General features: G+C 43.0%; 2 protein-coding genes and 1 long non-coding RNA gene across 8 annotated transcripts; 1 reads left to right on the top strand and 2 right to left on the bottom strand.

Annotated features, from left to right (window-relative positions):
• Nucleotides 1-11746: 11746 nt before the first annotated feature.
• NEIL2 (nei like DNA glycosylase 2) lies at nucleotides 11747-15092 on the bottom strand. The gene is given in 3 exon segments (XM_048517541.1): nucleotides 11747-12770; nucleotides 13746-13780; nucleotides 13783-15092. Coding segments are annotated over 3 exon segments (483 nt in total). The 5' UTR covers nucleotides 13877-15092; the 3' UTR covers nucleotides 11747-12416.
• Nucleotides 15093-15708: 616 nt separating this feature from the next.
• LOC125444800 (protein ANTAGONIST OF LIKE HETEROCHROMATIN PROTEIN 1-like) lies at nucleotides 15709-22429 on the bottom strand. Of its 6 annotated transcripts, none has more exons than XM_048517494.1 (4): nucleotides 22288-22429; nucleotides 20571-20675; nucleotides 18920-19532; nucleotides 15709-16546 (listed from the first exon to the last, which is right to left on the bottom strand). In XM_048517494.1, exons 3-4 carry the CDS (start codon nucleotides 19508-19510, stop codon nucleotides 15836-15838), a joined length of 1302 nt encoding a protein of 433 aa, XP_048373451.1. In that variant the 5' UTR covers nucleotides 19511-19532; nucleotides 20571-20675; nucleotides 22288-22429; the 3' UTR covers nucleotides 15709-15835. The 6 variants fall into 6 exon arrangements, 4 of the variants coding, with proteins under 4 accessions (XP_048373451.1, XP_048373459.1, XP_048373469.1 ...); XM_048517502.1 differs by lacking the exon at nucleotides 22288-22429 and adding an exon at nucleotides 21845-22114; XM_048517512.1 differs by lacking the exon at nucleotides 20571-20675 and having other exon boundaries at nucleotides 22288-22426.
• Nucleotides 22430-22521: 92 nt separating this feature from the next.
• On the top strand, nucleotides 22522-24598 carry LOC125431660. The gene is made up of 3 exons (XR_007244328.1): nucleotides 22522-22553; nucleotides 23283-23460; nucleotides 24512-24598. It is a non-coding gene; the product is annotated as an uncharacterized LOC125431660 (long non-coding RNA).
• Nucleotides 24599-26669: the final 2071 nt, after the last annotated feature.

Here is a 26669-nt window from a genome sequence, read left to right as displayed (position 1 = left end):
CTGAAGGACAAGGACAGAGCAAACAAGCTAACCGTGCAAACTGCTTACCTGCACAGAATCTTGTCCTACAAAAGAATAAAATCTGTTTAATAGCCTACCCATATAGAAGTATATTGCCTTCATGGTCAAATAGAAGAGAGATTATTAAACACCTGGCTTATATTCTGAATTTGAAATTAAATTGGGTAGACTTAGCCACTTATGAGTTGCTTCCTACGGAGGAAAATACTGGAAAATACTACTCACATTTAAAACACATAAAATTCCATTGCAATTATTAAAAAAGACGAAAGATCTGAAAATCTATGAAATATTTGTCACAAGGGTGTTCAACAACACATCAATAGCTCCCCTGTTTAAACCAGCGTATCCAGATAAGGGGAAACCCTTGATTCAGTTGGATGAGAGAAAGCTATATGCAACATCAACTAACCCAGATTATTGGGAAAATTCAGTAGAGACTGACCTATTACAATCCTTCAAGGACCTCCCAAGAACAGAACAGGAAGAAATCACCAACCGGTTAGGGGCACTGAAGGACATATTACAGGATTCTATGAGAGACAATACCAATCAGGAAGCAGAAGCCCCTAACAAAAACCTTTCATGCCGTTGATGTCACCTAAGGTGAACAATCTTTGCTAAATGCAAGAATCGCAGGAAGCAAGTTCACCTGGAGTGCCTGTGGGAGAATAATTGATTATGAAGTGGACCTGAAATCCCATAACTTTTATTCAAATGAACCTTAACCCAAATAACAAGGGTGCGAGACTTGGGGACAGGGAGCTTCAAAGAGCTTAAACATTCCACACATCGTCTTACAGGAGGCCATCACAAGTACTAGATAGTAACACCCAGATAATAACCCCTCAAGATGCCCTATCCCTGCTTCAACAACAGACTGTGACAATACATGCAGAAAACGCTGCATCTGGAATGATACAACCGAGAAATGTGTGGACGCAAATTGACCACCTAAATTGACAATCAATTACAATTACATCATGGAATATTGCAGGGTGGACTACCAAGGCCCAAGATGCTAATGTTATCAGTTTTCTCAACCAATCTGACATTTTGTTTTTACAGGAGACATGGATGACTGATACCTTCGACATTCCTAATTTTTGTTCTATAACATCTGAAGCAACACCAAGCCGCGGCGAGGCAGACCATCAGGAGGGTTGGGAATATTCATCTCAACCAGTCTACAGGTGCAAGTTAAAAGAACTGACTGCCACTGCCCATTGGCCCTTGTGGTGTTATTATATAATAAGGTATTTAGCTTTCTCTGTGTGGACATCTACCTCCCCCCTTCTCAATCTAAGGCACAGGTTGAGGAAAAGTGGGCCAAGGTAGATGAAATGCTAGGCTTTTTGCTATTGAACTACCCAACAGTCCAAATAGTTATTAGAGGTGATTTCAACGCAAAATGGGACAGAAACGACGAACGGTTGTTAGAGAGATATGGGGCATACACAGAATACAATGAGAAACCATGCAGATACACCCAGAGAAACAATCTGGATACAGCAATAAATTATGCTGGAATGTGCTTATACCAGACAGCAAACAAATATAACTTAGTTAACATGAATGGAAGCCAGCCAGGAGATTAGCCATAGGGCAATTTACTTCCTTTGGTCTGGAACAAAATTGTCTACTATTGATTATATGATGGGCTCATTATGGAAATTCTAAATAGAATTAGACACTTTACTATTGTCCCTAGGATAGAAAGTGACCACTTTCCCCTGGTGTTGAAAATGACAGAACTGGACAGCTGAGACCCACTAGGAAACTACATTAAATCTCTCTCAGTGGAGTCAAATAAACTGAGAATAAAATGGAACAGCAAATTAGAACAACAATTTACCGAGTGGTTTAACTCAGATATTGGCAGACTGATGAAAGACAAGTTCTTAGAACAAGCCTATAGCACCGTGGTGGGCTGTTATGAGGAATTGGTACAAACTCTTAAACCCCTTCTTACAAAGAATAGCAGACACCCTGTACCCAGAATCACATAACATACATAGGTCTTATCATGATTGTAATTCAGCAAATGATAACCTTCTAAAACTATTTAACAACTTTCAAGGTGGCAGTTGAACAATCACAAGTATTAGAAGGGAAAAGAGCATATAAAGCCTTAATAAGAGACAAAAAAAGGAGGGACAGCTACGGTAAATGGCAGGCTTTCATAAGAGCAACTAAAACAAATGATTCCAGAACTTTCTGGAGTCTAATCACAAAGAATAAAACTTCCATAACCTCAAGATTTACAATTCAATTGCAGGGGATGCCTGAGATATTTCTTTAATCTTTATAAAGACCAACAGGCCCCAACAAGGCAACATCTTGCCATAACCGATACCCTTGTGGCCACCCAGTGACACCAGAGGAAGTTAAACTATGATCTCAAAGCTGCAAGCAGGTAAAAGCCCTGAGAAATGACTTCATGCCACCAGAATTACTGAAATCCAATGCAGAATGGTGGGCAGTGGTATTGGCCAAACTTTTTTCCCATATTAATAGCACTGGTCATATTCCATCAGACTGGAATGCCGCAATTATTGCCCCATTTTAAAAGGTTTGTCCACAGAACCGCCACCATTATAGACCAATTAGCCTACTTATCGTCAATGAAGTTTTATACTAAATATCTTGAGTACAAAACTTTTTTAGAATGGATGGATAGGGAAAATATATTGGCAGATGAACAGGCAGAAAGCTTCGCAAAGGCGGTCGACAATGGACCAGTGCCTAATACTTAACTATTTGATAGAGAAATATATAAATATTAAAAAAAAGGATCTCTATTTGCAGCCTTCATTGACCTTAGAGTCGCGATTTGATAATGTCACCACGTGAAATGGCTATGGACAAAACTAATGAAAACGTAATATTGATAGGCGCCTCCTCCATCTAATTATCAAGTTACACCTAAAATACAACTGTGCAGATAAGGTTTAATGATGATGGTATATTAACAGCACCCATTCCTACTCAGAAAGGGGTGAGGCAAGGGTGTCTCCTAGCTCCTCATTTAACATCTATGTTAATACACTTATAACTGCATTTCAAGGGGCAGATACCCACGCACCTTCCCTTACCCCCAATAAAAGAATAGCCATTCTTATGTATGCAGATGATGCAGTGGTATTATCTCTTACAAGGGTGGGACTGAAGAGAACACTGGGGATTTTTTGACCAAAAGTGCACAGAAGAACTGTTAAACATCAGTTATACCAAGACTAAGATAGTGCACTTCAATACTAAACTCAAGAGATCTAAATGGCAGCTGAAAGGGCAACAGATAGAGCAAACAAAATGTTTCAAATATTTAGGAGTGGTGTACCAATACAATGGGAAACCCACTGCCCATGTACAATCAGTTATTCAATCGGCTCAAAGAAGTTCACAGGCAAAAGGCACGATTTTTTTTCACAGGGAGCAGTTCATCCCAAGTGCAGTTAGGATCATTTGAGGCCAAAGCCTTAGCCCAATTGACCTTAAGTGGTGCTCCGTTGGCAATGATTTCCAGATTTTGTGCCATTGGAGAGAGTCCTCTATCGATTTTTTTCTGAGATACTTGTTTAATACAATCAAAATGCACAGCCAATGTGGTATTAAGGCAAGAAGCAGGATGGCCAAAGTTAGGACCATCTTGGAAATTAACCATCACCGGCTTAAAGTGCTTTCCTGTCCTCGGGGATTAATGCCTTCATTATTGGCAGCAACACCCTACCCTGGATGGCTAGAAAAGATTATATCAAAACGTAGACAGTGTGGTCTTGATCCAATGCAACTTTTGGAGATTGGAAGTAGCAGAGCAATGGGTATGGTCCACCAACGTCTTACTGACATTGAGATGCAAACAGATTTTCCCCGGCTACCTGTTCTATATAAACCACTAAAATCATGGATAGGTATTTCAGCTGCACCTTATCTATCTGATATAACATCAGCAAGAAGCCGATGGGCTTTTTCTAGGGCTCGCTTCGATGCCTTCCCGTCAGCTAATCTGATGGGACTATTCCAAAATATTCCAAGGCACAGGAGAACCTGTGTGTGCGGCTCAGGGGAAGTAGACTCAATGTCACATATCTTACTGCATTGCAAGTTACATGAAGGTGAAAGGAAGCTGTTGATCCAACCATTGTTAACTCGTCAGGTATATCCATTCACAGATAACTCAGATACGAATTCTGTAAGAATATTATTAGAAGATCGTGTTTTTGCCATTTCACAGAAGGTAGCTAAATTTTGTATATTGGTACACAACAAGTGTAGTTCCTTATTAGGACAAAGAGCTGCACTGTGTGATGAGGACTGTAATAATGCCTGAAGCATTAAAGGACAAATCTTGCAAAGACAAAGCTCACCTTAAAATTCTTGAGTTTGTTTCTTTCATTTTATGAATGAACGTTAGTGGGCTATGATCTACTTCCAAAGAAAAGTGCATCCCTCTCAAGTAGGTTTTCAATTTATTGAGTCCCCAAACCACTCCCAGGGCCTCCTGCTCAATGACGTCATACCTCTGATCCCTGGGAAGTAGCTTGCGACTCAAGTATACCACTGGATACAGACAACTGTCAGAGTCCCTTTGCATAAGGCCTCTCCTATGCCTGTTCAGCTTGCATCAGTTCTAAATGGTTTAGCAAATCAAAATTGGAGCATTAGTAAGCTTTTCCTTAAGCAGCTCGAAGGCTGTTTGGCACTCTACTGACCCACCTACTCTTGCAGGTGTATTTTTCTTGCACAGGTCAATCAAAACCGATGCCAAACTACTAAAATCTTGAATAAACCTTCTATAGAACTCAAAAGCTCTTAGGCCGTTTCAAGATCGGAGGACAGTGCCTGGAGGCGGCAAAAGCGCCGCTCGTCGCCATTCGCATTGTGGGCGAGCTGCATACGCCTTCGCCTCAGCGCCGCTGGCCAGTGTTTTCCCAGAGCTGAAGCTCTTTTTTTGAAACGCCACTGGTCGCTTTGCCGAGCGGTAGCAGTTTCCTCGGTGACGCCCCCCACCTCGCATCTACTTTGTTCGAAGTCGCCAGGTTTCCAGACACGCCTCTGCCCTGTGCGCTGTTGAGCAGGCACGCAGAGCCCAGCGCGACGGCGGCCTTGAGCTAGGGACATGCCGAATGTCGACGACGCCGGCCCTCCGCGGCGCCGGCTGCCCGGCTCTTTCCAGGACCGTCCGTGTGGACGGTCCCAGCGTCGTCGGGTCGGCGTCGGAAACGCCGACCCGGCCGTTTCCGCATTCGTGCGGAAACGGCCTTAGAAAGCTCAAAACCTGTTTTGTTTTGTTTTTGTCATGTGTGTGGGCCAGTTCACAATTGCATCTACCTTAGCAGCATGTGGAAAAATCCTCCCACCCCTAATTTGATGGCCTAGATATGTGATTGATGAGTTGACAACTTTACATTTAGCTGATTTAATAGTTAAGCCTGCGCTTTGAACCCTGCCTAACACAGTTCTTAGATGTTGCAAGTGTTGCCAGTTTGAGCTAATTATGGCAATGTCATCCTGATAGGCCACGGCATAATACAATCCATGCAACACTTTCTCCATCAGCCTCTGAAAGACCTTGCTGGCTGAATTAACACCAAATAGAAGAACATTGACACAAAATTGCCCCATGAAGCATGAAAAAGATGTCCTCTCTTTAGCTCTGTCTGTAAGAGGCAGCTGCCAAAACCCAGAAGTGTTAACATATCTTGCCCCTGCTAACCTTTCTATTTTCCTCTATATGAGGTGAAGGATATTGGTCAACTTTACTTAACTTGTTTTCTAAAATCTACACATAGCCAATATTGAATTGGATCTTCCTTATTTAGCTTCTTTTTGGGGGCAATAACAATATTACTGGACCACTCAGATGTACATGGCTGCATGACATCCAATTGTAGCATCTTTTCAATTTCAGTTTTTATTATTTCTCTCATAGGTCCATGTACTGGGTATGGATTAGATTTAACTGGTGGATGATCCCCTGTATCTATATAATGAACTAGCAGGGCACCTGTGCTTCGCTACGCATTCTTCATCACAGGCTCTCTATGAATTTCGGGGTGACATTCAACATACTTCTTTACAGCCTGTTTGTGCACTTTGGGGTCATGCAGCATATTTCCTCACAGCCTGTCTGTGGACTGATGGGTTTAGCATAATTTGCAGCAGCTTCCTGTAGTTGTCTTTTTCTAATGCAATGTGTTATTGCTCTCTTTCACCTGGTGGCCTCCAAAAGACATCATGTGGAAGCAGCCGTTGTATTTTCAGGATGCAGAAAGGAAGTGTTCTGCCATTGGATGCTGGTGAGTGAGAAGGCTGTGAAGAGGTTCAGGTTAGGGCTGAAGGGCAGGGAGCTGGACTGTACTGCCACTGCAGCACATTCCTGGGGACTCATCCCGCCACTTCAGAGCACCACACCAAGCACAGGGTGATCGGAGGCCGAGAGCAATAAACTTTTCTTCACAGTAAGCAATCTGATGTCCCTATGCAAAACCCGACAAATGTTTAGTAGTCCAAGGTGATAGTGTGGTTTGTCATCTGTTTTGATTGTATTTGGCTGTAGCGGTGTTGTTAACATGAGGGTGGGTGGAGGAGTACTTTTTCACAGCCTGTCTGTTAACTTCGGGGTGACATTAAGCATGCTTTTTTGCAGCCTGTTTGTGAACGTTGGGGTGACATGCAGCATATTTCCTCACCGCCTGTGTTACCATGGCCTTCATCCCCTGCCTTATGAAATATTGGATTTCATATTATTTCTTACACTGTGTGCTACAAAATGCCAGTTTCTATGTGTAGGTAGCAGATTGTCCATCTAAAAGCAGGCCAAAGGCAGAAGGTCTGATTAGCAAGATTAAATCAATGAATGTTACTCCAGTGAATCTGGAAGCCTCATTAACTATGGACATCTCTTGATTACCACACCTCACCAACACAATAGACACTGAAAACCTCCTTGGTATCTGACGCTACATTTCACTACACCTTTTCAGAAAATGGCTCTGCAACAATTGCTTTCTCCCTGCATTTCCTCAATCTATTGATACAATCTCCCTAAACCAATCAATCCCTGCCTAATCACAAGCCTCAGCAAAATTTGAATAATCTGAGTGGAGGCTCCAAAGAGTTACTCTGCATAAAGCCATTCTGTGCTTCCTGATTTAATCTAAGAGCAATTGACCCCATTGTCCTGGGTACTTAGAACAATAGATGAGCTTCTGATTACCTCAAGCCAGCAAGACCAGCATGGGAAATTCCAGAGAGTTTAGGAAAATGAAACTTAAACTTACCTGTCCCTGCCCCTACCCATGCAGAAGGGTATAAAAGTACTGTGCACCCCAACTCCAGTGCTCATTGCTAACTTGAACCTCCCTTGGTCTTGTTGGTGTGAGACATGAATTCGTCCTTCGCCTGGATTCAGATGCTGGCCATTTGAATCCTTGCCTTCTCCAAGATCTTCTTCAGCTGAACTTAGGTAACATATGACACCCTGCTTCCCCAAATCCTATTCTATCTTCCCACCTATCTTTTCCTCCCTATCTATATACTTAGGAACTGTGTGTATGTGCCTTAACATCTCACTGTGTGATTGTTTGCAACCAAAACTTATATAAAAATATTTAAACTGCAATTTGGTCTTTTGTGAATTCTCTGCAGATACGTTTCAAGCCATTTCTGGTAGTTTTTTCTGGTAAAAGGATCCCTACCCAGCCTGCCTCTAGCATTGCCAAGCCAAGTTATTTTCCCCATTGCTACTTTAAAATAGTTGTGTGCTGTTACACTCTTAGCAGCTGGTAGAGATTCCTTAGAAATAAGTTCACAACCTGTGAAAGCTCGGTAACACCTGTCTGTGGACTGATGGGTTTGTTTTCAAATAGGTTCACATGCATTGTGGAAGGCGGTGATAGAGTGCAGTTAGTGATGGACATGAAGCTGGTGGTGTTGAACAGTCACCCTTAGAATGTTTGTGCAGCATGTCTGTGGACTGAGGGGCTGGTTTGCCCTTAGAATGTTCACGCAGATGGCCAGAGATGAGCAGTTAAAACAGTAAATGTGTAATAACTTGAGTAAAACTGAATGTTTTGAAAAATCCTTTCTTAGTGAGCACCTAAACCACATAGTGAACCGGTGTGCCAAATTTCAACTTTGTAGGTTCTGTGGTTTTTGAGTTCTTTTGATGAGTCAGTGAGTCAGTCAGTGATATTTTGCGTTTATATAGATTACCAGATCAGTCCAACCTGGACAATTGGTGAACACAACTCTTCAAAATCCAAGAGCAAATGCACTAGTTGCTCACGCTCCTGACATGACAAGGCCTCATTGACAGAAATATCACACTCCAGCAGGCTTTTCAGCCTCTAACAGCAAGTCTGAAATCTAAAAGTCCTCTTCTGGTCATCTTTCAGTTGGCAGTTGTTGTAACTGATGATCAACACATTTTTTTTTAACCGATTGATATGTACAAATAGGATTCCTCTTTCTGGATGCTCAATTTCAAAATTCCCTTCCCCACAATCTTTTAAGTTCTTATAGGGTCCAGTCCACTGCACAGTTTCCCTACAGTTTCAGAGATAACAGCACAGTCCGTTCTCCAACTTGTAAACTCCTGGGCTTTGCTTTCCTATCAAAAACCACCCTTTGTTTTTGTCTATCATCCACAAGTGCTTGATGGGCAATTGAACATATTTTACTGAAAGAGTGATGTAGATTTTCAAAATATTCTGCTGCTGATTTTGATGTTTCAGGAGCCCTTCCCAATTTGCTCTCAGTAACTCTTATTACCCCTGGTAGTTTTTCCCCAAATACCAGTTCATTGGGTGTAAACCCTCCCAGCGATGGAAGAAGTTCTGGCAGCCACTGATAAACTAAATGCTACCACATCCCCTGGCCCCGATTGCATTCACCCGAGAGTTCTTAAAGAGCTCAAGCATGAAATTGCTGATCTTCTCACTTTAACATGCAACTTATCCCTGAAATCAGGTTCTATCCCTGAAGACTGGAAGATGGCCAATGTCATACCAATTTTTAAGAAAGGATCTAGGGGGGATCCGGGAAATTACAGGCCAGTCAGTTTGACATCTGTTCCTGGTAAATTAGTAGAATCTATCATTAAAGATAAAATTATTAAACATGTAGAAAAGCAAGACCTGCTGAGAAAGAGTCAGCATGGCTTTTGCAGAGGCAAATCCTGTCTTACAAACTTACTAGAGTTCTTTGAGGGTGTAAACAGGCATGTGGACAAGGGGGAACCAGTGGACATTGTCTACTTGGATTTTCAAAAGGCTTTTGACAAAGTTCCTCACCAGAGACTATTGAGAAAACTCAGCAATCAAGAAATAAGAGGGGAAGTCCTCCTATGGATTAAAAACTGGTTAAGAAACAGGAAGCAAAGAGTGGGTGTAAATGGGAAATTCTCACAATGGAGAGATGTAGGGAGTGGGGTCCCCCAAGGATCCGTTTTGGGACCAGTGCTCTTTAACCTATTCATAAATGACCTGGAAGTAGGGGTGGGTAGCGTGGTGGCCAAGTTTGCAGATGATACCAAATTATGTAGTGTGGTGAGAACCACAAAGGATTGCAAAGAGCTCCAAGCAGACCTTGATAAATTAGGTGAGTGGGCTAAGAAATGGCAAATGCAGTTCAATGTAGCAAAATGCAAAGTGATGCACATAGGGGCAAAAATCCAAACTTCACATTCAAGCTACAAGGGTCAGTGCTATCAGTCAAGACCAGGAAAGGGATTTGGGCGTCTTAGTTGATAATTCCATTGGAATGTCAACTCAATGCATGGCAGCTGTGAAAAAGGCAAACTCTATGCTGGGGATCATTAGGAAAGGAATTGATAATAAAACTGCAAAGATTGTCATGCCCTTATATAAAGCAGTGGTGCGACCGCACTTGGAGTACTGTGTCCAGTTCTGGTCGCCGCATCTCAAAAAGGATATTGAGGAGATAGAAAAAGTGCAGAGAAGGGCAACGAGGACGATTGAGGGACTGGAGCACCTTCCCTATGAGGAGAGGCTGCAGCGTTTGGGACTCTTTAGTTTGGAGAGGAGACGGCTGAGGGGGGATATGATTGAAGTCTATAAAATTATGCATGGGGTAGAAAATGTTGACAGAGAGAAATTTTTCTCTCTTTCTCACAATATTAGAACCAGGGGGCATTCATTGAAAATGCTCTGGGGAAGAATTAGGACTAATAAAAGGAAACACTTCTACATGCAACGTGTGATTGGTGTTTGGAATATGCTCAACTATCTTTAAGAGTGCAATGTCAACATTAGCCCAAATAAACTCAAAAATACACACGTTGCACTCTGGCTGTGTCTAATCTTATATATTAATCTTATATATAATTGAACAACTCAACACTTCTATTTGTATTTACATTTCCTTATTTCTCTGACAAGGTTCTTAAAAATACAGCATAAGTCTTCCAACTCTTATAACTAAACATAAATAATCACTTAGTCCATTCAATTCTCTATTCAGAAACAAAACTTCAGTTTCATATAGTCCATGTATCAATTCTGTAGGTTCTACATAGAAACGTCTCGCGCGTATAGAACGTTTTTCGTGCTTCTTCCTCAGTATGCCAGTATGTTCAAACAACTTCCATCAGTTCTTTGAAGCTTCTAATGGGTATATCTGAAATTAAAATTGCACAGATACATATATACTGAAATCACAATCATGCCTATTTCTCTATCTTTCTTGCACCAGTCCATTTCATCTGTCTTTCCTGCATCTTTTATTTTTATTACTCCCATTACTCACTGGCTCTCTGTTAAGAGTTGCCCGCTCCCATCTCTGCCTTCCGTTTGTCTTTCGCTGACTCATAGACTGAGCTACATGTAAGACAGCCTTAATTGAAACCACCTGTGCAGCTGTCGTCGATCTTACAGATGACATGCGAAATCCAGTGCTTTGTTAAGACCTATTCTATCTGTCTGGAATTTAAAGATATATCTATTTTCTATTTGTAACAATTTTTTCTCCACATTGCCCACAGAAAATTCCTCTTGCAAATGGTATAAGCTACCCACCAGCTTAGGAATTTTTACAATAGGGGGTATCCCACTGGACTATTACAAAGTGCCTGGAATAGGATAACTGAAATAGACCGGAGTATATTACTGAGACCAAAATCACGGACACAAAAATCTAGACTGATGTGGTCAATGGACTATACACCTATGTCTGAAGTGATAAGAAACAGCATACTAAGGAATTGGCACGTGGTTAGAGATTTACCTGGATGTGATTTACCCCCACTAATAGGTCTACGCCGAACAAGAAATCTAAGACAAACAGTGGTCAGGGCAGACTTACTGGATAAACATGGACCAGCTCAGACACAATCTGGACATTTTCCTTGTAACAAATGTGCACAGTGCCAATGTTCTCTATCAACTGCAATAATTGATATACCTGGATTAAATTTGCAATGGTGATTGAATTCATATATGTCATGTGACACACGGAGATGTATATATGCGATTGTTTGCCCTTGCCCAAAACTCTATATTGGGAAGATGTTACGCCAGATTAAGTGGCAGAGTGGCAGAGCATCGCAGTTGCATCAGAACTGGCAAGCTGGAAACTCCCTTGGTGGAGCATTTCCAGAAACTACAACACAGTGAAATGGACCTACGCTTTTGTGTAATATACCATTTGCAAGAGGAATTTTCTAATAAAGGTTTTATGTATGTACAAAAACAGTTACGCCCATTCTACCTAAGGGTTTAACTGAGACTTAAACAAAGAAAATAGCGAGGGTTTCTCTAGGGGCATGACAAAACCCAAACCTAGCCAAAAATGCTTAACAGTGTTTTGGCAATACTGGTAGCAGTTACCATTCTTAAAGGAATGGCAGCTGGAAAAAAAAGTTGCCCTGTCTATGATGGCAAGAATACATTTCTTTCCTGATTTTGTAGGGGGAAAGGGGCCTTGAACATAGATTTGTATTTCAGAGAAGGGCACCTGTACTACTGGGATCTTTCCCAATGGTGCCTTTACATGATCAGAGGCATATCCTACCCTTTGGCAAATTTCGCACAAGCTTACATAATGTTTAGTATCTATGCTCACTCCAGGCCAATAGAATGCTGATGTAATTTTAGCAAGAGTCCTTTTATACCCAAAATGTTCAGATAATGCTACATCATGAATCAACAACCTTAACACTTCTTTTCTAAAGAGTTCAGGAACTACTAATTGTTTTACTGACTGCAGTCCAGACCTTTTCTTCTTTGGTATATATTCTGTATACAAGAGAACCTGCTATCCCCATCTTTGTACAATGCAGAATTCTCCCCCTCTAGAAGACAAGAGCAGATTTTGCCCAATCCTATGATCTTCTGAATGGGTCAAGGTACCTTTACTGCCCCAGATCTTTACAATTAATACCTTGGAATTGGATCTCTCCAGTACCCCCTTTCATTTGCCTTATTAGCCCTTGCAAACTCATTGGCTCAGATGCTGCCATACAGACCAAAATGGAAATGTAGCCATTTCCGGTCATGCCTAGCACCATTATCTTTAAGCAGTGGTAAATCGACTTCAGCCTCCTCCAGCAGATGGAATTGTGGGTGGTGAACATTTTCTTCAGTCCTCAGGGGAAGCGAGTTGTCCCCACTAGTGGCCATTCCTGGAATAGATGGCCTGCACTCAGATGATCTGGGAGAGGGATTGTCACTGCTGGGAGCCACTTCCTGAATGGGGCCAAAAGCCAGGAATACATTCTTCCCGTGGACCTACAAACTCAAAAGCCAAACACTGTAACTCTCTCATCCCCAAACACTGGAGAAAAAAAAACCTAAACCAGGTTGGTCTAATTTGAAAGACAGCATGAAAGAAACCAAGGTTGCCAACTTTTTTACCACTTTCTGCTCCCATACCTTTGAAAACCACTTAGCCTGTAGATATTAGCAAGTGTGAAAAGGAATACCTGTGGCCAGGCATGCATGAGGAACAAGCCAGAATGATGCCAGGTGTCTGCTTTTGGGGGGAAGGGGCATCATGTCACAGCTGATTTATGGCGACCCCGTAGGGTTTTCTAGGGAAGAGATGATTGGAGGAAGCTTGCCACTGCCTGCCTCAATGCTATAATCCTGATATTCCTTGGAGGTCTCCCATTCAAATTCTAGCCAGGCCCAAGGTCACCCATACACCACATAAAACACCACATGTTAAGTATATGTTTAATAAATCAAACAAATTATTCAGATCGTGACCTTACTGGAGCGTTCAGACAATTACACCAATCATAGTCATGTATGAAGCTATTTTGTACGAGTCAGACCACTGATCTATCAAGCCCGGCAATGCCTACTTTGAATGGTAGCAGCATTCCAGAGCTTCAGATCAAGGTCTCATATCACCCATTATCCTTTAAACTGGAGATGCTGGGGACTGAACCTTGAAACGTTTGACACACAAAGTAGATGTTCTACAACTAAGTCAAGGCCCAATGGAATCATGGTTTTATATTATATCTGAATTAAGCCATTATCTGTCAAAATACTCTACTGAGAGAGGCGTGGCATGCATCTGTTCTGATCAAACCAATTTTTGAAACAACTTGAAAACAAAACTATTTGTGATCCGTTCAAGAATCCCAACTCTTTGCCGGAAGCAATGAAAATAAAACCAGATTCAAACCAGTTTGAATAAGCAGTATAAAGGGGAGAAAGGTGGATATCAGGAGAGCCTAATATACCAAGACCCACCTGCATGTCACACAGTATAAGCGATTTCAGATTATCATCTGCCTTGTACTTCCTCCCACTTTGGTCACTGTCTGACCCACAAAGGGGCAACAGCATAACTGGAACCTCTTTACAGATGGACCTTCTGGCATGGCTGCAAGAATCCAACGGCATCTGAATTCCTGGGACTTTTGTAAGTGTTTATATTAGATTGTGAAAGACTGCTAAAAATGATTGAAAATACAAATGTTACCGAATGCAATATCTACAGACAACATGGAATCCTTGGCAATGTACAGAAACTTTGTGGCCACTATGCAGGGGTTTCCTGAGAGGACAATATATACACAGGAAGTAGTCCCTGAACAGTCCAAGTGTTTGTTGAACAGTGATATGCCATCATATGGAATGTTTGGCCTGCAACCTTCCATTCTATGACTTCCCCCACAGCAGTCATTTTATGACAGAACTCAAAATTCCAAAGTGCTCACAGATTCAACAACAATAAAGACCCCGTAGCCTAACTAAAAAATGTTTTGGTTTGGTTCTCTCTTGTAGGGTACATCATTTTCTTGAGCATTGCCAGCAGATTATGGTGCCACCAAAATGTGGCTCTTCATTGGCCACCGTTTTGATCAACATATAATGGCACAGCACATGCCTAGAAAGCTAAGTTGTTATTTGGGTGACTATGCACGGGCTCAATTGTGATTGGTTTACCTCCCCTGCGGCGTTCAGTACATTTTCCTAAATGATTGCCAGTTGTTTGATGATTGGGATTGTATTTCCACCTAACCCACTCCCTATTTCCACTGCCATACAATTCACTAGGAGACCCTGTACTATTTATATACTTTATAATATTTATACTCCCTACCTTCATCAGAGCCACCAAGGCAGCCAACAGATTAATAATATACACAATATAAACACATCTTATAAATCAACCAAAAAACATAATTAAAACCATTAAAATCAAAGCTGAAATGCACACAAAAAAGCAACATACGGATGGAAGTTAGAATCGCTGAGGTGGCAGAAAGCAACAGAAGGAGACAAATGAATCTCTCTTGAGAGAGAGCTTGAAGTATTTGCTCCATGACTAAGAAGGCCCTCCCGAGGTTGCCACCCACCAAATCTCAGAAAGCGGGGATATCCGAAACAGGGCCTCAGAAGATAACCACCACAGCATTCTGATAGGTTCATAAGAGAGTATATGGTTTTTCAGATCTGTTGGTTCCAAGCCATTTAGGAGGGGAAGAGGACGAAGAAGAGAGTTTGGATTTATACCCCACCTTTCTCTCCTGTACGAAGACTCAAGGTGGCTTACAAGCTCCTTTCCTTTCCTCTCCCCACAACAGACACCTTGTGAGGTAGGTGGAGCTGAGAGAGTTCTGAAGAACTGTGACTAGCTAGCCCAAGGTCACCCAGCAGGAATGTAGGAGTGCAGAAACACATCTGGTTCACCAGATAAGCCCCTGCCACTCAGGTGGAAGAGGGGGGAATCAAACCCAGTTCTCCAGATTAGAGTCAACACCAACACCATGAATCAGAGCCAGAGTAGATGGGCCTAGACTGGAGTAATCTGGTCCATATAATCCACTCTGTTCAACATCCTGCCTGTGGCATTCTGCACCAACTGACATTTCCAGACACATTTTCAAAGGTAGCCTTGCGCAAGGCCACAGTAAGACACTCCTGGTCACAGCTAGTGAATCTCTTCCAGCTTAACCTACTTCACAGGATTGCTGCAAGGATAACATGGCAAAGGGTAAACCATGTTCACTGCCTTGAGCTCCTTGAAGATGAGTCAGACATAAATGGCTGGTTGCCACTAAAACCAGTTCCAAGCACTGTCAGATGACCATTTTCTTTCACACACACTTTTGGATCAAAAGGCTGATATAACAACTCTGCCTCCTGATTCCATACATGGAGTATCCAAGAATAAATCAACCCAATTAATCAAAGTAAAATACCGATGAAGGATTATTTATGAATTTATTTGTTGATTGTTTAGGGACTGCACATGCAGCCACCCCTGCAAAGAAAAGTGGGTTTATTTTTCTTTGAGCAGCATTACTGGAAAGCAATTGTAAGTGAAGGGGGAATCATGGACAAGGTTGGTGGCTAAGTATGAAGTCCGCAACTGCGTCCCTGACACGTTTCCCTTCTTCTTTCTGACAATTATCATTACGGTAGTAGTCTTCCTCATCCACAGAAACAGGAGGGGAGACAGAGTCACAGAGGTCCACTACTATGCCATGTCCTTTCTCCTCGCATATATTGTGCAGAATGACACATGCTGTAATCACAGTGGTGATGTTCTCCTCGAAAACAGGGAGGCGCATTGTCAGGCAACGCCAGCGTGCCTTGAGCCGTCCAAATGCGCACTCTACCACATTCCTAACCCTATGAAGTGCATGGTCAAACGTTCGCCGGCGCGTGTCCCCATTTTTGCCAAAGGGCTTCATTAGCCACCTGCGAATGGGGTAAGCGCCATCTGCCACCATCAATGCTGGCACTTGCACCCCGTTTAAATCCAAGGTTGGATTTCCAGGAACAAAGACCCCCGCATCCATCGCAGTGCACAAGGCAGAGTTCTGGAATATAAATGCATCATGGCTTCTGCCGCTCCAGCCAACCTCAGCGTTGATAAATCGTCCAGTGTGGTCCACAGTGCCCTGCAGAAATATGGAGCAGTTTTTCTTGCAGTTCCCAGATTCATCCATCCGCCCTCCTGGGGCTCGTATGAGGATGTGCATTCCGTCGATCGCCCCAATGCAGTGTGGAAATCCCAGGTGTGCAAAACCATCCATGATCTATGAGTGAGGGGGAGAGGAAGCCACAGCTGTAAATGTCAGTGATTCCCAAAATCAATAATAAACTCTGCTCAGCAGCCTCCTCCTGCATCATTCAGTCAAGATATGGATACCTTATATTCTAATAAGTCAGTGCGCCCCAGTCTGAGGATTGGGTTCCTTTACACAGAAGATTTTCCTACAATTTTAAGGGACCTCCCAGGCATGCAAAAAAATCTAAAAACTTTTTTAAAAAATGGAGTAGGGGTGTTTAAGTCCCCCCCCCCCCAAACAACAGCATTGTCTGCACACGCGAAGACAAAGGTCAAATACACTGGGGGGGGGGGGAGTCACTGCCACTGTTGTTAAGGTGGCTGGAAGGTGACCAGGCCAGTTGCTGCTGTGCAAGGAGGAGGAGGATGGGAGAAGGAAGCAGGGGACGTGGCCCTCCTCAACTGATGAGGCAGCAAAACTGGAAGGCAGGCCAAGAGTCAGTGTGCACTCACCCTCAACAAACTAGTGAGGCTGGAGGCAGGTGTGGGTGTGTGGGAGTTTTTGTTGGCCCTTGCCAAGTTGACAAAGTGGGAGGTAATGGGGTATGTGTGTGTAGCAAGGACATAGGTAAGGGGGGGGGGGTTCTCGGGTTCAACCCCCTCATTCATGTCCGAAGCTCCGCCCACCCGTTTGTGGGTTTTAAAAACATTTTAGTGCTTTTTTGGTTTTTGGCCTGCAGGGGGCACATTGTTGGGGCTAGCAGCACCAAACTTTCAGGGATTGTTTGGGGGACTTTCCTGATGATACCACCCAGGTTGTGCGAAGTTTGGTCCAGGGGGTCCAAAGCTATGGACTCCCAAAGGGGGTGCCCCCATCCCCCATTGTTCCCAATGGGAGCTAATAGGAGATGGTGGCTACACCTTTGAGGGTCCATAACTTTGGACCCCCTGAACCAAACTTCACCAAACCTGGGTGTTATCATTAGGAGAATCTCCAGAAGATACCCTGAAAGTTTGGTGCTTCTAGCTTAACAATTGCACCCCTAAATGCAGGCACCCCCCAAATTTCCCCAGATTCTCCTTTTAAATCCACCCCCTTTGGCATGGATTTAAAGGGAGAATCTGAGGTCCTCAGTTTAGAAGAAGAAGAGTTTGGATTTATATTCCCCCTTTCTCTCCTGTAGGAGACTCAAAGGAGCTTACAATCTCCTTGCCCTTCCTCCCTCACAACAAACACCCTGTGAGGTGGGTGGGGCTGAGAGAGCTCTGAAAAGCTGTGACTAGCCCAAGGTCACCCAGCTGGCGTGTGTGGGTGTGTACAGGCTAATCTGAATTCCCCAGATAAGCCTCCACAGCTCAAGTGGCAGAGCAGGGAATCAAACCCGGTTCCTCCAGATTAGAATGCACCTGGTCTTAACCACTACGCCACATTGAAAGTGATGCTGTTTCAGGGATAATTCACTTTAAACAGCATCACTTCTAATGTTGTTTAACTAGGGGACCCCAGGATTCTCCCTTTAAGGTGGGATTTAAAAGGAGAATTTGGGCTCTAGCTTTAAACAATTCATTGAAAGTGATGCTGTTTGGGGTAGGATTCCAGCATCACAGCTGCTGCCGGGCCACAAAACTCAGATTTTGCACCGGGCTCTGTTTTCCCTCTATGCCCCTGCCCAGAGGGGAGGGCAGAAGGAACTGCCAGCTGCCAGCTGGGAGTCCAGCTGGTGGGGGGCAGGGGAGGGCAGGGCAGGGGAGTCTGAACTTTGTCTGAGTCAAATGTTCAAAAAAAAGTACACTGTATTCACCACACAAAAAAGTACATCCTTGGTCTAGAACAGGGGTAGGGAACCTGCGGCTCTCCAGATGTTCAGGAACTACAATTCCCATCAGCCTCTGTCAGCATGGCCAATTGGCCATGCTGACAGAGGCTGATGGGAATTGTAGTATCTTACACACTACCAATCCTTTATTCAAAGCTTGATATCTTACACACTACCAATCCTTTATTCAAAGCTTGATTTCCACTTTTTATTTGATTACAGGCATATCTTACACACTACTAATCCTTTATTCAAAGCTTGATTTCCACTTTTTATTTGATTACAGGCAGCTGGGATTTAAAGAGGTCAGAGGTAGGGAGAGGGGGATAGGCATTCTTCAACACAGAAGACCATTGTCTCAGAGGCTTCTTTTTCTCACCCCATAGCTGACATGGGGGAAGGGAGTTAGAAGTGGTACAGGAGAAACAAAGGGGTAAGAGTGTCATATAAGAGGTTGTGGCAAGGAGATTGATGAAAGTCAGGGGAAATGGGATGCCCTCTCCCCACAAGTTCCTTGCGGGTCCTCACGTGTATTGCTATAATGATAAAATTGTTTACTTAAAAAAATAAGTAAGCATATTCACCGCGGCGATCTCATTGCCCAGGCACACTGTCTTCCGCAGCAGGTCAAGCTCCATGGCGCAGCAAACCTCCAGGACTATCTCCCCCACCGTGGATAGGCCAACGCCAAACTGTTCACGAACCTCCCTGTAGCAGTTAGCATTGGCAAGGTACCAGATGGCAATGGCAACTCGCTTTTCGACAGGAATCGGCTCCCTCATGTTGGTGGTCTGCCGCTGGAGGTGTGGTCTGAGGGCTTCCACTATTTCAAAAAAAGTGCCACGACTCATGCGAAACCTCTCTATCCACTGCTCTTCATCCCACGTCAGCCTGATGAACTGCTCCCACCAGTTCTTGCTCCGGGGATACACCCACCAGCGACGGGGCACTCCGACCTCAGCAAGGGCATACCAGTGGGACCGCACACTGGACCTCCTTAAGTACCGCGATGTACCAGCCACCCCTCTCCGGCTCTGCACACGCAGGGAACGGCAAATTTTCTTTCTCTTTGAAAGGAGGTTCCTCAAAAGCGCCGCACACAAATCCAAAGAACTCTTGCAGATCAGAAAGATGACCTGCCACACCATCAAGAACATGGTGTTCAGAGGGGACATTGTGGACCATCAGCACCACACACTGCAGGGAAAAACAGATCCGAGAATCCAGCTGAACGTTTTGTGTTAAAGCCCCTCTCCTCTTCTCCAAAAACATTCAAACTTTCTAACGGTAAAAGTTGGGCCGTTACCATTCATTAAGACGATGTTTTTAGGTTCTGGGGCTGGCTCTTCAAAGTCGGAGAGATGAACTGATGTGGGATAGGCACAGGGGGAAAAAATTAAAGGCAGGGCATCGCCACATCAGCTGGGACAGCAGCAGTCTAGTCCCTGACAATCCAATTTGAAGTTGCTGCGTATGTAAGGGAGAGGCCAAGACAGTAATGCCAGAAGAGTGGAGGTACAACCACTGTACAGAAGCTTGGTAGCCAACATGCTTCAGTTGGAGCCACAGTAGTCATGAAAAAAACATGGGCTGGCCCTGTCAAGTGGAAACAACTTCAGTTATCTCCAAACACTTTCTACTGTGCTGGACAAATGCACCCTCTAGTGTTCCGCTTACAGAAATGTCACCTTTTAGCCAATTGATTGGAACAATATCCTTTATTCAATATCCATTATCAATGATGTATGCAAAATAGATAAATGATGCTCCCTAAACTCTGCTGCTGTAGCTCCCTGTAAAAGGATTGAGTGTTTTGTGGGGTTTCACACTCTTCACACCCATCACAATATTGTGAGTTAGTTCTGAGGTGCAGTAGTTTACATGAGGCCACCTGGAGAGTTCACAGCCAAGGTAAGGTTTGAACCAGGGTCTTCAGTGAAGTTCAGTCTCTTTAGCCGCTATGCCAACAGCACAATGCCAAACAGTTGAGGACCATGCTGCAACACCAAGATATAGATACAAATGCAATATGCCAATGCAGTGAACTAATCAAAAGGTTCCTCTGAAGGTAATCGTTTATTTCACTACCCAATATAAAGTACAAAAAAGCTTGTTTATTGGATACAGTCTCCCTATCCACTTACAACTTAATCGAACAGTTTTCTTTTTTGGGGTATTTTGTGGTTTCCGGGCTGTATGGCTGGGTTCTAGTAGCATTCTCTCCTGATGTCTCACCTGCATCTGTGGCTGGCATCTTCAGAGGATGGCGGACACTGTTCTACGGCTGATCACTCAGACTGCATAAGCCTGCTCAGCTTGCTCCAGACTTTGCTCTCTTGCCTGGAAAGAAAAGGCATTTTAAAGTTGAGGGCTGGCCCGCAGTCAGTCACCTTTCAAATGCCTCCTGAGGTCATTCTCTCTTCTCTGCATGGGACAGCAGATATGCCTACAAGAGCCTCACATCTAACAAAGAGCTGTTGGGGAGCTGCCCAGCCTGCTGCTATGCTGAAAAGGAGAGGCTGTTTTGGGCAGCCCTGCTGTTTGTCTGTCTTCTTCCCCTACAAATCACACTGCAGGCCTGCCCATGCTGCCTCCAGCCCTTCTAGGGCTTTCCAGCCTTGCCTTGTCTGGATGTTCCTATGCTTTGCCTCCTCGAAGTCTAATAAATAGGTGAGGCAATAGCAGCTTGGAGCATGCGTCTTGCCACCCAGGCAAAGAACCAGCACGATTTTCACTCCACCTCTTTGTAGGTATGCATGTGTAACCTCAGCTTGTGGGTTCTGTGGGGCAGTACTTGGAAGGAGTTGCAAAGAACCAAATTTAAACAAAACAGTTTACTTTACTTAACAAATAACACTTTTAAAACATTTAACCTTTACACTTTGCAGTCCTGTTAAGTTTGCATTTTCAAGTCCTTATTTACAGTCTACTGATATTGCCAAGTCCAATTCTTCTTTGCTGGTGGTTGGTTTTGAAGACTTCTGAGGCTTGGTGAATGGGCTTCAAGATGATGAAGGTTCCCAGAAAACTCTCACCATTTACATACACAAAACCCTGAAACAATAAATTCTAACATTTACAATATAGCAAAAAAATAAACTCCCCTCTTCCCACTAGTTCCCCACAACATTTTGCAGTTACCTTAAACAAGGTGTTAAGGGCTTAATAAAATCAATCAAGGTCCCAGCCTGGTAGTCTCGCTTCCTCCAACCTCATGAGTTCTGCAGCATTCTACTTCATTTCAGACTCCACCCCTTTCTGGGTCATCCCATTCTGACACAGGGGTTACACATGCACTGGTTATCTAGCTTTGGGGAAGATGCAAAAAACAACACTGCACATTAAACCAAGAAAACAGTTCCACCGTTCTTTGCCCCCCCCCCCCTTCCTTATTACACCACTTTTGGTCAGGCTCTCTCATTCTTCCCCTTATACTAGCATTGTTTTGCAACCTGTGCACTATTTCCTGTTATGGCAAAAATAGTTTCGTTGTGCAATCCTAAGCATACCTGCTTAGAAGCAAGTTCCATTGTCTTCAATGAGGCTACGCTGTATAGTATTGCATCCCTAGAGTTCAACGATATGCATGTTTACTCAGAAGTAATTCCCATTTTATTACTCCCAGGTTAGTCTGCATAGGAGTATAGTTCTACGTTGAAATCTTGGGCTTCCTTCCGGGCAGACGCAAGCATAAGATTGCGTTACAACCTGCCCAGTTCATGATGGGCTAAAAAGCGGACTGAGCCAAAGGGCCATTGCAATCCGTTTTTCGGGGCTAGGTGTAGTTTCCCAGCGTGCTACGGGGCTGGGAGGGTCATCTGACGCTACATCAACTGCACCGAGAGCTTCTGAGGCCCCATCCGTGACTTTTGCCCAGGACCCCAGAATCACACCTCAAAGTAGGGGGGGCACGCGTGAAAGCTGCAGAAGCTTTTCCGTATTTTCAACTCACCTGAATCACTTTATCTCTTTCTTGCACTATCTTGTGAACTCTCCTTCGGAAAAACCCTGAGTCTCGCCCATACATTCGCAGACATACACACAATACACGCTTCTGGGAAGCAATTACATCTGCAGACCGAAGCAGTAGTGCACCGAACTGAATCTAGCCAGACCAATCGAGCGCAGAACAAAACTCTTCCTTCACGCTTGACTCTCCTCCTGACGCATGCGCACTTAGCGTTACCAGTTTTGAGTGTAGCAGGGTGCTGCTTCCAGGTTGTTATCTTGTTTGTTTTCCGAACTCCTGGTAGCCTGAGAGACTCTGAATGCGTTCAGATGCTGCAGGAAATTTTATGGTGCTCGTGAACTTGAATGTACTCCAATCCCCAACTGAGCTGTGATTAGCAATGAACGCTACCAAATTGCAACTGGAAGATTATAATATAAGTGGGAATTTGTATTGCAAATTGTGATAAAGCCTGAACCTCAATTAAATGAACATGTATGCACAATATATTACGTCTTGCTGAGTGACTGAACGTGTAACATTGTTCATGCAGTATCTGAGGTGAACTGCAGCTCTCCTGTGGTTCAGCTAGTCACCCTCCTGCTATAGAGCAACACTAGAATACCAGTCAATCCAGTTAGGTACATGATATTTGATCTGAGAAAATCAATTGGTAATCTGTTGTTTTGTGTAGTCTAGTGTGAAATCTAGTGTGTTATAACAGTAAGGAGAGCCAGTAGGGCTTAGTGGTTAGTGTCAGACTAGAATCTGGGGGAGTCATATTTGAATCCCTCGTTCGCCCTGGAAGCTTGATGGGTATCCTTGGACCAGTTTCTTTCAGCCTAACCTGCTTTACAAGGCTGTTGTGAGGACAGGGTTTTGGGAAGAGCCACAATAACCACCCTGAGCTCTTTAGAGAAATAGCAGAACAGAGATGCCCAGAAACATATAGTTACTTCCTGCCTTCTGGATGATCTTATTTAAAACCTCTTTTACAGATATGGAACTACACTGAGCACTAGAGAGCACCTCAACCTGTTCTTATATGCCAGCATCTCCTCTCTGCCATTGATACAATAGAAAGAAGCAAAACCGATGCGACACAGAGCCAATGATTTAAACTGAAGTCTTGCTCCTTCCTCTTCCATGTAAGTGGACATCTAACAAAATTGCCAGGTAAGGATATCCCTTATAAGCATAATTGAAGCAGTGTTTCACACACTGTGTATATTAAATATAATTTTTGTCTGATGTGTGATGAGAATGGTCCTTCTTTAAAGTATTTTACCTTTTAGCTGTTACATGCATGTCCTTTGGGTGTTTTACTGTGTTTGGAGATATGCTTGTTTTTCTGCCAGTTCGTCTCATAGGTTTTTGCTTTCGCTGCAGTTGTTCCCTTCTTTTTGGTTTTGTTACAAGCATTGCTTCACCAGAGCAAATTCTTGTAACTACCGACAAGCAGTTGTGATCAAGTGTAATGGGAATAGTCAGATCATTGAATATGCTTCCAAAGCATTCTGTATATTTAGCCTGGTTAGGAGCTCTGGGTCCAACTCATCTGGAATATAGTGTAATGGTGACTGTCAGCCCAAGATCTGGAAGACTCAAGTTTTAAATTCCTATTCTGCCATGGAACCTCATTGGGTGACCTTGGGCCAGTTACACACTGTCAGCCTAACCTACCTCTGAAGGCTGCTGTTATGAGGATAAAAGAGAAGGGGAGAATAATAGCCTGGTTAGGAGCTCTGGGTCCAACTCATCTGGAATATAGTGTAATGGTGACTGTCAGCCCAAGATCTGGAAGACTCAAGTTTTAAATTCCTATTCTGCCATGGAACCTCATTGGGTGACCTTGGGCCAGTTACACACTGTCAGCCTAACCTACCTCTGAAGGCTGCTGTTATGAGGATAAAAGAGAAGGGGAGAATAATAAAAACAGAGAGATTGAAATATAATTTTGGGCCCCAGTTAGGGAGAAATGAAGATTACAAAAGTAAAAAAAATAGCAAGAAATAGAAGATATAATCAAGAACACCTATCCTAACACCATCACAAAATCAAGTGGATCTACACAAAATGGCTGATGAGTAGGGTTATGGATGCCAGTTAGGGAAATTCTTGGCAATAAAAAGGGAGGGGAGTGCTTTGAGAGAGTGAAGTTTGGGTAAGGACCCTCTATGGGGATATGATGTCATGGAGTCCATTCTGATGCTTTCTTTTTTTCCAGAACTAATCTCTGAGGTACCTGAACATCAGTTGTAATTTTGGAATAACTCTAGGCCCAACTGGGAAGATGGTACCCTTACTAATGAAGCTGCTAGTTCTGTGGTAGGTTTTTAAATTATGTATAATATCAAGTTAAATAACTGTGGTGATGTGTGCTAGCAATATAGCCATCACACTTAATTTTTCCCAAAGCACAAACTGTCGGTATGATGATGAGTTGTGTCCTGTGTATGTTATAGCCATGCCACAGGATAATTTTCTCATGACAAACATACTTCTAAGGAAGGACTAAAACGACAGTAGCACAAACAGTCATTTAACTAGACACTTACCGTATATACTCATGTATAAGTCGAATTTTTCAGCACATTTTTAATGCTGAAAAAGCTCCCCTCGACTTATATGTGGGTCATTAAATTTTTTTTTGTGTTTTTACTTTGCCGGCCAGCAGGGGGCGCAGTTTTTATGCTAGAGGCACCAAACTTTCAGGGTACCCTCAGAAGACTTTTCAATGGGAGCTATTAGTAGATGGGGGCTGGTTTTGATAATCGATAACTTTGGATTCCCTTTGAATTAGTCCAAACTTGAGAACCTGGCTGGTCCTTTACTCAGGAGAGTCTCTTCATGATACCAGCCAGGTTTGGTGGAATTCGGGTCAGGGGATCCAAAGTTATTGGACTTCAAAGGGGATGTCCCATCCCCCATTGTTTACAATGGAAGCTTTTGGCTAGTAGATTTTTCATTTCTGATAATATCCTCTCTTAAAATCTAAGTTAAGCCACATTTGGACATACAGATGATGAGGAGGAATCCAGCTTTGAAGGATTTTTAACTCTTGTGTTTTAGCTTGGTTGCCGGTTGAGCTTGGTTTTGTGAATTTTTAAAGTTATTGTTGATACCATATTGTTCTTGTTGACCCTCTTTTCCACTTACAGAGCCAGTTTACTGTTTTTCTTTGAAATAAATATTCAAAAACATTTAACCTACTGATGCCTCAATTGATGCTGCATTTCCCACCCTCGACTTATACGCGAGTCAATAAGTTTTCCCAGTTTTTTGTGGTAAAATTAGGTGCCTCGACTTATATGCGGGTTGACTTATACACGAGTATATACGGTATACAAGCACCAACATTTATGTACCAAAATAATAAAATCTATTTTTCAAAACTCTAAATTAATTTTAATAAATACAACTTAAGATTGCATCTCAGCATTTTTAAACGATAAGTTTCTAGTTCTCATGGCTAGCAAGGTGTACTTGAAAGTGAGTGGGGAAATTCAGCTGAAATTTTAGAAACCAGACAGACAGCTCACATATTTTTCAGTTTTGGAGAGCAGTTTCATAATGTTTTGCCCCTCCTCTTAGATGACAGAAGCCAGAATAAACTATGCAAAAGAAGTATATGATGCAAATTGACTGAGTTTGCCTAACTAATATAAATTTCAGAATTTGGCTCTTTTGTGAGATTGCAGAATTTTATTTTTCTTAGCATGGCACATTCACAACCCTACTAATATCATTTGTGGGTGGCCCAATGTGATTTCAATCTCTGTCTGCTGCTGCAATGAAAAGAGTTCAGAGTTAAAGAAAAAGATCAATTTCTTTATTTGAAAACAAATGTCTATTATTTTATTTCCATTCCTTCTACTGGGTGAAGTCGATATGCAGATTGGTAGCATACTTTTTCATAATATAAATTACAACTTTAAATAGTAAAGAAACTTGGCCAGGTCCTTGACTCCCCTCCCTCCCCCCCCCCAAAAAAAAATACAAATGAGCATCTCTTTGAGTAGCAGTATGATGGGGAGTTACAGAAACTCTACACATAAACTTTTCAAGATAAACATATTTGAGCTTTGTTTGAGGAGGGCGGTATGCATGTCACATAACGTCATCAAACTTTTACTGGCCTAACTGCTGTGGAACTAGGAGTAATTCCCTAAATCTGATAGGGGCTCCGGGAACTGTCCTAGCTTATTAACCGTGACTGCTGGCTCTGAGCCCAGGGCCATCAACAACAGATTTCACATAAACAGAATCAGATCAACAAAGTAAGGCATGAAGGCCAAAGCTACCCACTACTGCTACTCACAGTAGCAGCTACATTCAGAGGTACACTGTTATTGAACAGGGAAGTTCCTTTTAACTGTCATGGC

Source organism: Sphaerodactylus townsendi, linkage group LG01, assembly GCF_021028975.2.
Source record: "Sphaerodactylus townsendi isolate TG3544 linkage group LG01, MPM_Stown_v2.3, whole genome shotgun sequence".
NCBI classification, from domain to species: Eukaryota; Metazoa; Chordata; class Lepidosauria; order Squamata; family Sphaerodactylidae; genus Sphaerodactylus; species Sphaerodactylus townsendi.
This window is presented reverse-complemented; position numbering and strand designations above follow the sequence as displayed.

What these genes read in the sequence shown, in the direction of transcription:
- LOC125444800 (XM_048517494.1), bottom strand. Translation starts at nt 19,510, where the DNA reads ATGTCCCCTCTGAACACCATGTTCTTGATGGTGTGGCAGGTCATCTTT. An exon ending in TGGGCAATGAGATCGCCGCG is followed by an intron (nt 16,547 to 18,919) that starts GTGAATATGCTT and finishes CCTCACTCATAG; the next exon opens with ATCATGGATGGTTTTGCACA.